Source organism: Tinamus guttatus, unplaced genomic scaffold (assembly GCF_059628265.1).
Source record: "Tinamus guttatus ecotype Peru unplaced genomic scaffold, ASM5962826v1 Tinamus_guttatus_pri_ptg001312l, whole genome shotgun sequence".
NCBI lineage: Eukaryota > Metazoa > Chordata > Aves > Tinamiformes > Tinamidae > Tinamus > Tinamus guttatus.
The window spans coordinates 30,426-47,940 of record NW_028289846.1 but is presented as its reverse complement, the minus strand read 5'-3'; the positions used below and the strand labels follow the sequence as shown (position 1 = coordinate 47,940).

The 17,515-nt window shown below is 47.0% G+C and overlaps 1 protein-coding gene across 1 annotated transcript in view; it reads left to right on the top strand.

The window, feature by feature from the left end:
* Positions 1–17,515, top strand: part of LOC148590491 (sideroflexin-5) — a 54,571-nt gene that overhangs the window by 11,679 nt on the left and 25,377 nt on the right. Inside the window, exons 6-8 of the mRNA XM_088538985.1 lie at positions 9,349–9,439; positions 14,176–14,291; positions 16,130–16,215. Coding sequence (XP_088395111.1) covers positions 9,349–9,439; positions 14,176–14,291; positions 16,130–16,215 — 293 coding nt within the window. The remainder of the gene's footprint in view (positions 1–9,348; positions 9,440–14,175; positions 14,292–16,129; positions 16,216–17,515) is intronic.

Here is a 17,515-nt window from a genome sequence, read left to right as displayed (position 1 = left end):
GGAAACCACTGGGACTGCAAAAGCAATGGCCATACTGGGACAAGTGACACTGGTTTCAGAACCTCTGGTTCCTGCCAGGCTGCCTGTAGAAGTGCTGGAGCAGAACCATAGGTTCAACGTGCCAGAGGGATTTCACATGACCAGCAATGACTGCATGAAACATAGGTTCTCTGCAAAAAAAAACTTGTCCTAGATCTTGAGCACCAAGTCTTGCAGATTAATGAAATTCTTGTTGATTATGAGGTGGCTGTCACCACAGCATGGCTGGTCACTCTGGTTGGTCAGTCAGTTCTTCATCCTGTGGTGCTCTATGACTCCATGGGTTTATAGTTTGATTTCTGGAGGTCATACTGATGTAGAGGCCATAGCAGGCAGCTTTGAATCAACCCCCAAACCCAAATGATCCTGGGATTTATCTGACCACGTAATTTGCAAACGAGTTTCAGGCAGAAGCAGCAATACTTGAGCATCTTGCACACTTCAGCTGTCCATCCTGGGGAAATCTTTAAAAGCACCATGAAGAAACATGAGGCCACAGTATTCCCTAATTCCAGCATTTCCAAATTTGTGCAAATGAAAAAGTGTTTTCCTTCAGCAGTGTGGATGCTGGCTGGGAGCCGAGCCTCGCTGGGTAGATGCTGTGGTGCTAACACCAAACTGAACTTCCACTTGGGTGCCCTATGGCAGGGCTGATGTTTCCAAGGGGCTCTGCCTGCCGCCTGTGCACTGACATCCCTGCTCAGGCAAGCCCCAAGTCACCCCAGAAACTGTGTGTGACACTGCACAGCCCTGGGGCTGCCCATGGCATGCGGAATTCCCTACGTGGATAAGCCTGGAGTCAATCCTGCAGGGCAGGGAGTGTTTGTTTTGTTTTATGTGGCAAATATCTTCCTTGATAACCAGCATCTCCTCAAGCATTTTTTTTCCTAGTGGTGATGATGGCAGATTATTTAGAAATAGCCCTAAGTTTTGCCAGCTCAGATTCTAAATCCTCAGCCCTCATTAACTGATCTCTGCTGTCAGTTAGCAACGAATCACCTCCTAGTGTGAGCCTATTAGGGCCAGATGACCTGAAAACAAGTGCCAGGACCTGCAGTAGTCTGCTGAGACCTGGTATTAATTAAAGTGAGCCCCTTCCATGTTGCAGTTGGCACAGAGTGGTGCAGAGAAGGCGCACAGGGAGGCAGCTCCGCTCGCTTGTGCTTCCAGTTGTCTTAACCCTCCTCGTCTTCACCCCGAGGCAGAGGCACGCAAGCCGCTTTCTCACATCTACCCAGAAGCAGATTTTGGCTTTAGGCTTCTTGCAGTCAACTGAAAGTCTTAGCAAGTCTTTGCAAATATTCTTATTCTTTTTTTTTTTCATTTTGCAGAGAAAGATTTTCCAGCACAGAGAAGTAACGCTTTCCTTTTCGGGCTACTTTCTCTTCTAAACATCTCTTTCTGTGAGATCAAAGTCTGTTGTGCTTCATGTATGTGTTGAACATATAACTTTTATTAGTAGGTGGTCGTGTTTTTTTCTTAGCAGTTTTGATGGGTGTTATTTCCAGGGGATATTTGAGCAATTTAACTTTAGGCAAGGAAAGCTCTGCCAGGCCCATAACTTTATGTCACCTCCCACCTGGTACTGAGGTGAAACAGCCTCATGAAAAATGGGGCTAGGAAAGACATGAGAAGAAGTGATACATAAGAAGTGATATTAAGAGCACTGTGGCTAAGAGGAGGTGGAAGAGCTGATTTAAAAGATGTTCTGCATCCTTTTGCATGTGCCCAATCCCAGCAGAACACTTTTGCTGGCCGTTCCTGGGCTGGGTGAGATGAGGGATGCGGGATACGGGATGTGGGATGCAGGATGCCGGATACGGGATGCAGGATGCCGGATACGGGATGCGGGATACGGGATGCGGGATGCTGGCCATGGGCACTAGGCTGACGGCGCTGACTGAGCGCCGCACACACACAACTTCCAAAAGCTCCGAGCAGACAATATGTTTAGAGGATTCTGATTACTGTTAAGTAACCTAGATTTATGTTTCTCCTTCTGTGGTTTTAGTTTATTTTTATCGTGTTCTCCATATACAAGCCTCCTTCCTGCCTTTTATTTTGATTGCGCTGGCTCCACTGCTTTTCTGAACACTAAGCAGTAATTGTTATTTTTTTTCAACAATTGAATGGATTCCTGTTATTAGGCCTTATTTTCTCATATCTGGCTACCGTTCATGATGGTGGTGGTTGAGGCACAATTAATACCAGCTGGTTTTCCTAAGCAAGGCAAACAAAGCCAGAGAGTCGCAGTAAGAATTGAGAAAGACCAAGCATATTTTAAATGTGTTTTTTTTTTTTCTCAAATATTCTAGCGCCAAGAGCTATACTAATCACAGAGTTTGTGATTATACAGAAACTCTTTCCAGCAAATACACATACACACACACACACTGCTGATTTTGTCAAGCTCCTCAAAGGTTAAAGAAAAGCTATGGAATCCCAATGTCTTTATTGCTTTTTAGATGTTTCCCAAGCAGGTTTCTTAATTTCCGATCCAGACTAGATTTGCAGCTGTGTTGCGGATCCGCTTTGCTTCCGGCTCGACTCTTTGGTGTAGCTTCAGGCCGAGGTCAGCAGCGACTCTTGCAGGTGCAGTTCAGTGGCACAAGGAGAGGGAGCAGCCGTGTAGGTCGTGGCAGCTCTGCAGGGCATCACATCGGCACAAACCCAAGTGCACGCTGTGGTTTTGGGTTGTCACGAGACTTGCAGAGCCCTCCTGGAGCAGCAGAACCAGGTCCACCGGTGCTCACTGAGAGCCCATGGTGGTTCGTCCCTGGCTTTCCCAGGAGCTCACAGCTGGATAGAGACACGTTTTCACTTTATCCGGTGCCTTCCTCAACCTGATGATCCAGAACAGATGTTCGTTGTGCCTCCTCATCTGTAAAAAGGATGCTGAGACTTCTCAGACACTGCACCCCCCATCCTTGGTCACTCCAAACTCGGCTGATCTTGCACTCGCAGAGGGTTTGCTTTGGTTCCTTTCAAAGTGGGTTTGTTAGTGGAATTACTCCCACTGGTGGCTGGAGTTTTCGGAGCTGAGCTTTGTGCATCAGCTTTTCGAATTTCACAGTCGCAGCTTCAGGTTCTGCCAAGGCTGGCTCCAAATCCTGCTCTTTGTGATACCGCGAGTCCCAGACGGATTCCCCAGGAGAGTTCTCTCTCGCAGGAAGCAATGTAGTGTATCTTGGTTAGTTGCCCAGCTCAGTGGCTAGTTGTCCATCTGTTGTCCACTCCACAAACTCCGGAGGTGCTCCCAGCGTATGTGCTGCTGGCAGTGTCCTTTCCTAGGGACAGGGTGGTCCCTATTTAGTACTAAGTAAAGCCGGAATGTGTTGGAGCATGGCATACAGAGCAGTGTGGCCAGCAGGTCGAAGGAGGGGATCCTGCCCCTCTGCTCGGCTCTGCGGAGGCCACACCTGGAGTATTGGCTTCAGTTCTGGGCTCCCTGGGACAGGAGGGACAGGGAGCTTCTAGAGAGGGTCCAGCATAGGGCCATGAAGATGATTAAGGGACTGGAGCATCTATTGTATGAGGAAAGACTAAGCGAGCTGGGCCTGTTTAGCCTAGGGAAGAGAAGAGAGATCTGATCAATATGTACAAGTACATGAGAGGAGAATGTAGGGAGGATGGGGCCAAACTCTTCATGATGGTGACTGGTGACCGGACAAGCTCTATGGGTGCAAGTTGAAACACAGGGAGTTCCATCTCTATGTGAGGAAGAACTTCTTTCCTGTGGGGGTGCTGAGCCCTGGCACAGGCTGCCCAGGGAGGCTGTGGAGTCTCCTTCTCTGGAGATCTTCAAACCTGCCTGGATGCCGCCCTGTGCCCCGTGCTGAGTGGCGATTTGTGGCTGTTCATTTGGATGCTCTTAGGTGCTGGGGTCTTTTCAACAGAGAGATAAATAAATGCACTGGTATCACTTAGCAACCTGAGCTAGCTTCCGTGCAGAGGTAGGTGTTTTGTCTTCTCTGGTAGAAAAGCTGGAACTGCTGCGTGATAGAACTATGACTGTCAGTCACATGTATTGTGTATTGTTCTGTAGCCATAAGATTTACCTGCCTGGGACTTAAGAATTTCCTTTTGTCTCGCCTTTTTGGGTAACCTTTGACTAGAAACCAGGTGATTCATGCTTTTGTAGCTCTGGTGTCTAGTGCTGTCAGCTACTAATGACCCACCTTGGAGCCATCTCTAGTCCTGGAGCTCAGGAAGATGGATAAAGCACCTCTTCCCGGGCAGGTCCAGGTGTTTGTGTTGTAGTCTTAAAAGTGCTTTTTTTTATGGACACTTCATTGCTTCCTGACCCTAAATCCTGGCTTTTGACAAGCTAGTGAAGGCAGGGATCCTGTGCCTTGATGTTGTAGTCAAGCTGTGTTTTGCTGTAGGACATGTAGGGCATGCACCTGCTGTTTTAGTGAATGATGCAAGTAGATGAAGTTTTAAGAAGGAATGGGGGAGTTAAACTTGAATGTTAGTGTTAGAACTAGAACCAGAGGGAAACAGGACAATTTTGATGATTTAATCTAATTTATTGAGGCATCTTGGGATCCTTTTCTATTTTCCTGTGGAAAAATGCAAGGAAAAAAAAAAGCAATGTTGCTAGCACAGAGTTTGGTACAGAGCAGTTTTAGGACACCTTACACCCTCAATCTGGGTTTGTAGATTTGAACACATTTTCTTGCAACAAATTACTTCAGCAGATGCAACTTTCTCTTGTGCAGCAGCCTCAGAGACAGTATTTCCAGGAAAATAAAACTTACTAATTGAGGAAGAAGCAGAAAGATGAGGATGCCCTGCTGTCTGTCTGGTCTATGTGTTGAAATCAGGAGGCAGCGAAAACCGGAGCTGGTGAATTTAGGGAATTGCTGTGTACCATGAACTCTGCGGAGCTTTCGTTGCACCTTGGAACGCAATTAATTTGTCTTGGAGATTTTTAGTTGTGTTTCCATGGGGTCCCTAAGTTGCAGGAATCTTGCTAGGAATCTCGGCTGTGATCTGAACTGGCAGAGGTTATGCCAAAATTTGAACTTCTGGACTGTATATTTGGCTGTACCGAAGAAGAAAAAAAAAAGTGCAAGGGTCTAATCTAGAGCTCTAAAAATGCCAGAGTGTGCCTGAGGCACTGGATTAAAGCAGAGCCTGCTTCAAGATGACTGGATGGCAAGAAAGGCATTTTTAAACCGCGCTGGTTTTTAATTTTTCCTTTTTTTTCCCCCAAAAGATGTCAGCAGCTTGCAAAATCAAAACAGGTTTGTTCTCGGAAACATCCCTCACCACCTAAGACGTGCTGGAGGCCACAGAGGATTGGAGCAGAAAGTCCTCCCCCATCTCAGGAAGCCCTAGACATGTTCAAGGTTTTGCTCCCAGGTGCAGGATTAAAACCTTTCCTACGTCAGGGAGTGGGAATAAGGAGGTTATATTTGCACACAGCAGCTCTTTCCCTTTATGGTATGAATTACTTAAGAGCCGTGTGTGTTTTTCTCCTGAAAGTTGGTTGAACTTGAGAGCTCCTGGAGTCGTGGCTCCGTCGGCCGAAGCTGCTCCTTGACGCTCCGTACGTTTCGGACGCGCATCCCAGCACATCCCGGGGTGCGCAGGCATTTGGGGACTGGGTGTCCAACCAAGGCAAGCAGGAGAATCCAAGGCTGTAATTAGATCTATTGAATTTACACTTGTTGCATTTAAGCACTGAAAGTTTATTTAAATGAAAAGAAGCGCTGAGCGGAGGCAGCGGGACGGCGCCCGTTCCTCCTCCCTGCTCCCAGCACACACTTAGCTCACGCGCCCGGAGACACAATTTGGCACTCTCCTCTCTAGGTGAAGGTGCCCCTGTGGCTTTTTCTAATCCCAGCTCCCTCTTCCCGATAATTGTCTGCGAGCCGCGCGGAGCGGCTGCATTGACAGCCTGCGAATTTGATGTGATGGCCGTAATCAGTGTGAGCCGGCGCGGGCGGCCACCCACCGCCCTCCGGACTAGCTGCCACTTAGTGTGATAAAGCAACGCTCAGGAGGGGGAGGAAGGTGGGAGGAGGAGGAAGGCAGCACAAAGTAGGCCAGGGGACGGGAGAGGAAGGAGTTGTTCAGAGTAGGCACTTAGAGCCCTTCACCCTGCGTCTGGGCTCAGGAGTACATGGCGCCCATCGGACTCTTGCCCATTGCCTTCCTCCAAACTCCTTGGTCTTTCCTGCAGCATTTTTTTTTCCTGTTGTTTCACTGGAATCTTTCCGTTGCCATAAATTTGTTTTCATCCATGGCTTCTTCTTCCGCCCAGACCAGCCTTGCAGAACAGGATCTGGTCACTTGGAAAGCTTGGTCAGAAACAGCAGCTTCCATGCCTTGAGCATGGGGCTTTGCCATCCTTCTCTGCAAATCCTTCTGCTCATTCTCCATCATTTATCAAATCAAGTTTGTCTCTTTAACACTTTTAAGTAAGTCTCTCTTCTCCTGCTTATCCCTCTCCTGCATTCTTACCCAACTTACTTTTCCAACTCCAACTTATCTTTCTTAGTAGCGTGCTGGGTTTTTCCTTTGAGGCTCACAGCCACTAGGCTGCTCCGAGTGCTGCTCTGACTGCTGTTTCCCTCCTGTCTTTCCTCTTGCCCCTCTTTATCTCCTTTTTCCACTCAGGTCATTACTACTGCCCCCTCCCTTGTTCCCCTTCCCTTAGCACATCTCCAGCTGGAAAAAAATCCCCGTTTTCCATCTCCGTCTTCACCTCTCAGCTTTAAAGTTTTTCATTAAGGGAGTATAAAGAGCAGTTCAGCTATGGTTAGGTGCCCCAGCCTGCAGACTGATGTCCTGCCAGTTGCCTGGACTCTCGATATTCTTCTATTTCATAAGAACTTGCTGTCGAAAGTAAGAGTGGTACCTTGCTTGTAAGTGAGCCAGTGCTGTACTTACTACGTAAGAGCTGAGTTATGAGGAACAGGATTTTGAAATGAAATTTTCTCAAATCACTTAGTAAGTACCAACTTACTTGTAAGTACCAGAAGTTGGTTGTCAGGCTTCAGAAATAATCGGCATTTTAATAAAATGCAATTTTTTCCCCCAAAAAAAGTCTTTTTCTTTGGAGGTGGGGTGTTGACTTGTGCTTTCCATGCATCTTGACTTATGTGTCTTTGTGAATACAAGGTCAGGATGTTTTCTAGAAGACTGAGAAAAAAAAGAAAAAAAAAGGAAGGAAGCAGAAAACTGCTTTTATACTATGTAGTCGTTTGTGTCCAGAAAGTGGAGTTTCAGTGCAAGCATCCCATTTAGTAGGTTCACTCGTGGGCATGGTGGCCTTACAAATGCTGTCCTCCCTACTGGGGCCAAACTCTTGAGACCAAAAATGAAAAAGATGAAGAAATTAGTTCTCCACAGTTAAAGAAAGGTCAGGAGGAGGCAGAAGCACTGTCCAGAGACATAGGACTGGCCTCACTGCAGTTTTCCATTTTCACATTAAGAGATTTTGCAACAGCAATGTAACATATTCCCAGGGCCCAGTTTGTTGGGATGCTCTGCAGATGGAATTGAGGAAATGCTCCATAAAGAGATATCGGGGAATATGCAACTTTTGAAAGCTGGATCTATGCCCTCCACTCTCAGCGCCTCGGGGAAAGGCTTCACTGAGTGATGGAGAGGCAGGAATGTCCTAAAGCAGAGCCCAGAGCTCCAGGGTACATGGAGGAGCTCTGCCTTTCCTTGGCTTAGATGTCATCTGCACGGGCACCTTCCTTGGAGCTGGGGCCCCAGGACTCTTATGGTAGTCTGTGTGGACCAGTGGCACCTTCGGGGGTGTTTCGCATCGCCACACAGAAGCATCTGTCTTTGGAAGAGATGAAACATCCTAAAAAATGCCTGTTTCTCCCCCCTGGGCTGCCAAGTGAGCCCTTGGAGATGCCACCTTTGCTGTTAGTGCAGAGCTGGTGTAGTAGATCCCTCATGGGCCTGTAGGCAGCATTATCATCACTGTAGTCCTCCTGGGGTCATTTCATTAGCTTTGGTGATGAACTTGGGTCGATAGTCCATGTTCTTTGGGCAGCCTTTAGGAATTAACCTAACTAAAGCATCCTTGCTGCTTTGGTGGAGCAACACAGAGAAGTTCCTACTCCTCAGGTGCATTCGCTGCAAGTGGACGAGCAAGTTGAGCCACGGCACCAAATTGAAGCTGAAAACCAAAGGTTTTTGGTAGCCCAACCTCAGTCTGCCTCCATGGGCAGCACCAGCAAAGCCATAGTCAAGACTGACTTAGTTTTACCATCAAAGGGACCCGTTTTAGGCTCATTTGCAGTTTCTTAGCAATTTCACAGACTGGCAATACGTATTCCCAGCACTCAGGAAATTTAAGAGAATATCGTTCAGCAAAACAGCCTTCAGCTCTGGGGAGATGAAGACCGAACACCCGCGGTGCCCAGGATAAGAAGCGATGCCACTTGGCTGGTGTCATCGCGGCGGGGGACAGCAGGACGCGTGTCCAGGGGCTGGTGACGTTCCCCGCGCTCTCACCCACCGCTCGTGCTTCTCCTCATCCTCCTTCGCCCCGCAGACAGGCAGCGCGCGCTGGGCATGCATGTATAATGTAGCAGCTCACAAAATATGTTCTTCCATGGCTTTCTTATTTTTTCCTTCCTTTTCTTCCCTTTTTTTTTTCTTTTTAAAGCCCCCAAACCACTATTTGCTGGCAGATTTTTGGCTGAAAAAATTTTTGAATTTCGCTGCATTTTTTTTTCCTTTGGCTGAAAACTTTTTGGCCAGGCGTTGCTAAACACTTCCATTTTCAGCCTAAAATTTCTGGTTTGGGGCTGCTGGGTTATGTTTGCATGTTTGGGGGATTTTTTGATTTTGGATGTAAAAGAGAGAATACTTTGGGGAAGGGGGGAAGTAATTTGGAGAAATTGTAGACAGAAGTCATTTTTTTGCAAATAAGCTTGCTAATAACCCCTGTTCTGACTGAAAATAACCCCAAACACTGATGACAACGCTCTGTCACTAATACCTAACAGCGCTGGTGCTGACAAGCTGGGCGCTCCTCCCTGCTTTTCACATTAACATATGCAATGATTTCGATCACTGTAAAGCTGCAGAGAGCTGCATTATTCAAGCGTTGGAGGAGAAAATGAGCTGTGGTTATAAAAAAAAAAAAAAAAAAGCCTTGCTTCTATTAATAAATTTATGATGGCCCAAAGCTTTGCTTTGGAGTGGGGTGGTTGGCACGGGAGAGGAGGGATGACCTAGGAGCCTGGTTTGGACCAAGCCCTGAGTTCTGTCGCGTGCTCCTTGTCACTCAGTGTCTGCATTTCTCTCATTTTTTGCTCTCTCTGTCCGCAGGTGGGCCTTAACGTGCTGATCCAGCGAGCAAACAAGTTCACCCCCGCCACGCGTCTCCTCATCCAGAGGTTTGTGCCATTCCCTGCTGTAGGTAAGAAACCATCCTGCTTCTCTCTACTGCGAGAGTTCGCCGCAAACCTCACCGGGGTAATGCTGGCAAAACATCCTGCCGACTCCTGCCCTTCTGCCTTGTGCTGGGTTTATGTGGGCTGTAATGTGAACGCCTGGACATGGGGCTGTGCTAGTGCAGCCCGGTGTCGAGCCGTAGGTCACTGAAACAATCAGCCTTGCCTGACCACAGACTGCCCAAATCCTAGAGCTTTTCCTTTTCAAGATCCTGCTTGAATCCGTGTCAGATTAAATCCTTGAATCAGCAGTAGCACAGCTTTGTATATTTTTATTTTTCAATGAAAAAGGAATGAAATGCTCCCGAATACATAAATTTCTAAGGCACAGATTAAGCGGGGCTGAGATGTGTGAGTGTGAAAACTGCTGCTGGCTTTTCGGAGTATGAGATAAACCGTTCGGCAGTTTATCAGCGAGCTGACGAGAGGAGGAGAGCACTGGGCTCAGCCCGTGAACCTCTCTGAATCCAGTGGTTACAGCTGTCAGGGAATTATGAGTTATTTTGACTGTAAAGGAATCTCTAGTGCTCTTTTTTTTTAATATGTATATATATATACATATATAAGCTCACTTATTTACAAAGTGCAAAGATATTTTTGTTCAAAGCAGGAAGGAAATCAAGCAAGGTATTTTTTTTCTCCACTTGCTGTTGTAGGTCCTGTTCCCAAACTGTTGGGAACCCAAGGCTTTTCTTTAAAGTTTTCCTTTGCCTTTTCCATGCTCCACCTTCAGAGCTTCTTCTGAACGCTGTCCTACAGCATCACCACCCAAAGAGCATCGTTCCCTAGGCTGCTTTGTGTGGCCTCATTTCCAGTTCTCGTAGCCAAATCTGGTTTCCAAGTGGTTTAAGGGTCTGCTTGCCAGCTAGGAGGCACTGCTGACCTTAAAGGGCTGGGAGGACTCTGCATGTCCCATGGACCTCAGTGCCAAGGCCATGGCACTGGGGGACCAAGTTCATCTTAAAAGCTTCCCCCACTGATTTCATTGCATGGATGCATTAATTTCTGTGTGAGTTAATTTTATTCTTTGGCTTTGGGCACTGTAAAATAAATAGAGGAATGGCTGAGATTTCGTGGCAGTCTGAGACTGGCGTGCTTGGGTGAGACAGGCAATGACATCCTTGAGTAAAGCCACCAGAGCCCTCTGTGCACCATCTGCTTATGTGAGATTTACTGGTACTCACCAATTCTGAGCGTGATCCCTTCAGTATTTCTAAAATTCCTAGATCTTCTAGAATACATATTTCTGTATTTTTAGATCTTCAGCAGGAGGGTCACTAAAATGCCTTTGAATCAGCTACCTCCTGATGCTTCCTTGCCCGATGGGCTGGTCTCAAGGGTGGTTGTGGCATATGGAGAAGATGCAGTTTCTGTGAGTCCATGACATAGTTTGTTGCTCTGACCCTCCTACCTTCCGTTCCCAGCATATGGGGGCTTATTTCCGCCAGCCAAGCAGGGAGGACCTGGGGTCATGGTCTGTAGTTTGCACCTGGTGGACAACATCTGTGGATGCTGTTACTTAAAAAGAAGCGTCTAAATCAATCCTGGTGTTTATAGAATCAACTATTTTATTCCCGTTTCCTAGTGCTGCAGATAGATGGGTTTTGTTTTCTTGGTTTTACATAAGTCACTGCAGTGTGGTATTGGATGAAGAGCAGTAAAATCCTCTCTCCTCACCCAGAAGATGATGCAGGGCTCCCTGAGAGGTCAAACTTTTCCTTTATGTCTCCGTGTTTTCTCCCGGCTCAATCGGAATGACGCTCCGAGTGAAGCAGCAGTGATCCGCAGGAAAACCTCCAATGTCGCCGTTTTGCTGTTCTTCCTGTTCCCAGTGTATTTTTAGAGGTTTTCAGCTCTTCATTTGTGTATTCCAGAGGGCACCGAAGGTTAGTACGAGACCCGCCAGGCAGCTCCGAGCCGGGGTTTGAATCCGAGAGGCGGCTGGAAAATCTTTGCCGGCAGCTTGTTCTATTTTTGCACCAAGGTGTTAGGAGGAAGAGGTTAGGCTTGTGTCAGAATTGATTGAGGACCCGTAATTAATATGTTTAGCCCTTAATTAATTCTCTAGTTCTTACTTTATTTGTGTACTGTCGTGCTTAATTATGTGCCAGGGCATCAGGAATCGCCCGACTAATTGCTGTATTTTGTTGTTTCGAAAGCTGCAAGTTACTGCTTTGCAGACCTGGGCAAACTGCTTAATTAAGATGCTCCTGCCCATTACTTTGTAATCTGCCAACCGCAGGAAAAGGGCAGGATTTCACCTCTTACACCCAAGAGGGCAGGAGCTACTGTGAAGCTCTTGCTCTACTGACATGCATACAACTAACCAGGGTTTCCCCCTGCTCTTCGGTCATACTCTGAAGGACTTTTTCCAGAGGAGAAGAAGATGCAATATTGTGATTTTTAAGTCTTAAAGAAGGAAAAGGAAATGTGGTTTGAAAAGAGAAGTATGATGATGCCTCAGCTGTGGCGGATGGGTTCACTCCAGACTGCACTCCAGCTCCCAGGCTTGAATTCCACATTGAGATCCTTGGATGGATCATCAGAGCCCCTGGAAGAAGGATCGGACTAGCTCAGGATCTGTGGTCCCCAGTTACTATAGTGATAAAAATAAAGTGTTAATGCTTTTTTTTCCTGCTTCGGCATCCAAAGGCAGCTTCCCAAGTCAGCTCTGCAGCCGGAGAAGGACCTGCCGGGCGATCCCGGTGCTTCCTAACTCGCTGTCTCTCGGGGCGTTGAAGGCAGCGCTTCCTAAGTGCATCCCAAAGTGAGAGTGATCTTAACAAACAATTAATCATCTAAATCAGTGCTGTCCAATGCATCTACTGGGTGTGGGAAGCTGTCACTGGCCCATCAGATGAAGACGGAGATGTCACAGTGTCCTTTATACTGGGGATGTGTGTCATTCAGAAATAAAAAATACCACACAAAGGAAGTTTTCCCCCAAATTCTGAAAATCTAATTTTCTCCCCTGTTGTTTTTTTCTTATTTTCCATATCTTGCATTTGAAACCTTCATAAAATCAAATATTACCCATTATCTGCCACAGTTCATGCTTCCTCAGGATTTTACAGCAGCAGAATGGAGGCAGCTCCTAGAGTTTGGAATCCAGGGATGGGAATTTGAGGTCTCGACAATGAAGCCTTCAAAGGGGGTAGCAACTTGGAGAAGCACCTGGAGCTGCCATGTGAACTTTAGGTCTGGAAACCACAATGAAATCACTATGAGCATCTTGTGCCAGCACTTCTCGCCTTGACCACACCACACACATGACAAAACCAGTCTCTTCTGGCACACTGCTCCTCTGCTCAATCTTGACTGAAAGCTCGAAGGATGGGGAGAATTACAAAAAAAAAAAAAAAGAAAAAGAAGGGGGGGGTAAACTTTCTTTAAATGAAATGCCTGCTTTGTTTTTTTTTTTTTAATCTTAGATTAGTGAGCTGAAGGCCTGGTAACACGGATATTTTGATAGATAGGAAGAGTGGTCCGGTACTCAGAAGATTAGCGAGAGAGACAGAGTGTGCGTGTGTGTGTGTTCCTCTCCTTCGGGAGTGTAAGGAGCATTTGTCACCACAAATCATCTTTGATTGCCTAGAGCTGCGCTCGTATAGGGCTCACCCACCCACCACCCTCAAAAAATTAGACATTTGTTATATGACATGAATTGAGATTAATTAGCGAATATTAACCCATCAGACGGCACAGAAGCACATTTTTGGAAGCGGTGGTACTGCAGCAGCAGTGGCTTTGCATTAGTTCTGATTGGAAAGTTTGCAGCAAAATGTTGTGGTTTTTATTTTTTTTTTTACCCTGGAAAATGCCAGTTTGTCAATGCCAGTTGAATTTTGAAGATATTCAACTTTTCTCTTGAAAATTTCTTGAAAGATGGGATGGAGTTTGGCAATAAAGCATCACAGAGAATAGCCAGTGAGTCAGTAGTTCAGCATGTGGTCCATGTCCAAATTCCTCTTCCTCACTTATACCTGGAGTACCCCTTTATAGGAGAAAAGGGACCTGAGAGCAGAGGGCCTCTGGACATTACTTAGGATAAACTGCATGAGATGGGGAGGCCAGCAGGCCAACTGTGTGTGCCAAAACATGAGTCTTTGCCCTCAAAACTCTTCTAACCTGCAGGACTTGGTGAACAGTAGAGTTACTGACTCCCAGGCAGGGTGTAGATGTAGCAACTCATGTGCAGGACCTGGAGGAGGGTTGTACAGGGGAAGGACAATCCCGAAGCACACTCCGTAAATCCCACGTTGTGCTTTCCCAGGATTACAGCCAGCTTTGGGGCTCCAAAAGAGGTGGCAATGTCCTTTCTCCATGCTCGTGCCAGCCATGAACTCCTGCACACCCATCCCATGCTTGTGCCCCTCACGCTTATCCTGGAGCAACTTGGCTCGCTGAGCAGGGCAGCTCCAAGTATGGGGAAATGCCCATGTCCCTTCTTGCCTCAGTACATCTCCTCCCGTGGCAGCAAATTCCTTTGCAAAAGGAATAAAAGGGAATGATCTTGATGTATTATTCTCCTCCCCAAAATCACAGCATTCACCCCTCTGTACAGGGGTGAACCCTTGACTTTCAGAAACTCCTCAGCAAACTGGTGGGAACGAAGCTGCCGGAGTATTACAGGGAAGAGAAACCTGCCATTGGATATTGACCGGGGCCCCACTGCTAATCATCCTGCTTTTCTCATCCTCAGCTAGTGCCAATATCTGCAATGTTGTCCTGATGAGGCACGCGGAGCTGGAAGAAGGAATTGATGTTTTGGACAATAACGGAAACATTGTTGGATCTTCCAGAATTGCTGCAAAACATGTATGTACCCGTGATGTTCCTTGCGAGCCTTCGACGTAAGCATGCACACAACAGGCCCCAAGGCTCAACAAATCCCACAGCTGTAGGAACTGACAACTTAGAAGCTAGAAATAGGTGAAAGTAAGCGATCGTGCAGGGGGAATGATGGAAAACTTGCTGCTTGCTCTGTGACCACCCTTGCAATTGGGTGCACGCAGCCACTGCACATGCTGCTGGGCACTGAATTTTAGAGGTGACAAGCTGGGGTGTTGCTCTTAGAGCACATGATCAAGAGTAATTTATCTCAGGACTGTGTTTCCCAAAAGCATTCAAGTCAAGGCTAGGGAGCTTTTCTGAAAAACAGAAAATCTCTCAGCAGAAATTGAAGCTCTGTGGAGGAAGAAGCTTGTGTTGCACAAGAACCCAATAGCTGCTCAAACTGGACTGAAAGCCTACGGATTTACATCAGAAGGATCCACTGCTTCCCTCGTGCATTCCCAGCCTTAGGATTTCTTTGTGGAAACTTGTACGCAGTTCATGTTGAATATGAAGCAAAGATAACTTACACCTTTTTCTAAATGAGGAAGACTTCATTTTCAAGTTGAGGAGCTTTTTAACCCTTGCCATGTCAAAATCACTTTCACAATTGCCATCCAGAGCTTTCTAAGGGTGGCCAGATGTTTTTAGTCTTGTGCTAACACCTGGTTTGTTTTCGCCTGTAACCTTCTACCCTCCACCATCTGCTTGCAATTATTGCGTTTTCTTCCTTTTTACATAGTTTTGCCTGCTGAGCATCCTCTGATTGTTTGAGGCAGGTTGTTTGCAAGTGGGCTTGCAGCTGAAATGTAGAGCGTGTACAGAAGCACACGCCCAGGCAGAGGAGTTAATAATATAATGCTTGGCATTTCTCTCGCTCCTTCTGTCCAAGGCTCTTGAGGCACTTCATAGACAGCAATTATGTACAGATTTACAGTCTTCTGCAAGAAATGGGAGATCTCTAATATATCTCCATATTGTTGTTTAACAGGGAGCTTAAAACAATCTGTTGGAGGGCTCGGAGACACTTACTTGAGCCAGTTTGCCTAACTTACATTACTGGCTTCAAGACCCTTCCTCCTCTCTCCATGCTAATGGTGTAGGAGAATACAGACAAGACAAAAATAAATACTGAAAATGAAGGTACAGTAAATGTCATTTAGGTGGAATTCAAGCACCAAATTGGGAATCTGAGAACTTCCACTCAGCTGCCACCTAATCCTGATGGTTCTTCCCAAACAGAGCAGTACCTGGCAGGTCCTTAGTTTTGTAATCTGCACCTTTCCAAGACATTCTCCCATTTTGGAAGGTTTGAGCACTGTAAGCGTGTTCAGCATTCCCATCCCTGCTGCCCTAGATCTTGCAGAGAACCAGGCGTACGGGCGTCTCCTCCCAGGCGGGAGATCAGGACTGCCCATAGCTCAGCCTGCATGGGGGTTTTCAACTTGCAGAATATGCCACACAGCTGTTCTGCCTTTTATTTCTATCCCCAGGCAGCACTAACGTATTTGTGTAGGAGTATGATATTTGGGTACTTTGGGTCATGCCGGCAAAGTGGGGAAAGCCCGGGTGCCTTGGAGCTGCGGAGCCCTGTGACCAAACCTGGCCCAAACCCACCCGGTGACACAGCAGCACAAAACCAACTTGCACACAGATAACTGAGAGCAAAGTTGAAGACATTTGTTGACACGTTCGTTCACACATGCAACACCAGAAGGGCCAGCCAAGACATTTCCGTGCCCACACGCTGGCAGCTCGGTGCAGGGGCATCCTGAGCTTCATTTTCAATGTCTTGGGTCACTTTGTTTGTTTTTGCTTTGCAGGCACTGCTTGAAACGGCCCTGACTAGAGTGGTCCTGCCGATGCCTATACTGGTTCTACCTCCAATTATTATGTCCATACTGGAAAAGTAAGTGTTGGACAGTATGAAAGCAGGTGGCTTTTCATGGGGAAGGGAGAAAAGACGCTTAATAGATGTTACTCATTGATACTGTTTAGCAGTTGTCTATCAAAGACTTTTTTTGCTTATTACAATATTCATTTCTCGGCATCTTTGACCATTCTTGTAGACTGTTGACGTGTTGTGTTGGTGGTGTTATTTTAAATAATCTTCTGAGACTCTGCAGCAGTTTGAATAACCCTGTTCTGTAGGGTCAGTGTGAACCAAAACCCTCCGAATTTAGTGGAAAAGTGTTCACAAATTTTCAGTCCTCCGTTTTGCAAACATTCGAGCTGCCACATGGGGTCAGACTAAAGGTCTTCAGCACGATGCTCTCTTTCTGACGGGAAGATCAGTGGATAAATAGGGATAAAGGATAAGGATGGAGGCAATCGTACTGCTGGAGGCCTGGGTGGCTTTGCAAGGCTCCAGCTTGGGGTCGTTCTGCCATTGCACAGCCAGACCAGGCGCAGCATCGACGCAGGAGCTCTCTGGGGTTTGGGATGTTTCACCCAGGCTCCGTGCCTGGACCCTCTTGGCCGTGTCACTGCAGGACTTGTCTGCTGTGAACTTGCCTGGACCCTGTTTGAACCACATGTACTTCAGGTAACGTCCTGGGGCTCTGAGCCACACTCATGGTTACGCACAGTGGGGAAGAGCGCTGCCTTCTGTTTGTTTAAAACTTCTCTGACCTCTGAATTGGCAGCTTCCTTCCTCTCTTCTGGTGGGGGACTGCAAAGAATAAGCTCCTTTCACTTTCTCCATTTCGTTCGTCATTACAGGACCTCTGCCTTGGTCTTCTCCTTCCTACCTGTCATCTATATTCCTGTGTCAGTCCCGGGGGCACCCACATGCTGACCAAAAGGAAGAGCGATGGAGCACTAACCTTCACGAACTGGGCAGAATTTTGCTTTCCATCACTCTATAAGCCAGGGTCTCCCCTGAGAGATGTCTCTGTGAAGCCCCAGTGCTCCAGGAGAAACACTGCATTTCTGGTAGCACTTCTGAAGAGTTGACAGGACAGGACAAGGTTATTACCTTGTGTCCAATTGTCCCATGTCACTGGTTTCTAATGAAGAAATCAAAGCACTATGAGCATGGGCTCTTCTCCCCACTTTTTGGTCCTCCACATCAGCTTTTTCCTCTGCTCAGAGATGCTGTAAGCATCTCTTTGGAGTCTCTATTTGGAGTCTGGCTGGTGTGTCCTTACCCCATGTCCTTGCACTCCGGCAGACCAGCAGACTTGGGGCAAATGGCTCTCACTGGGCCG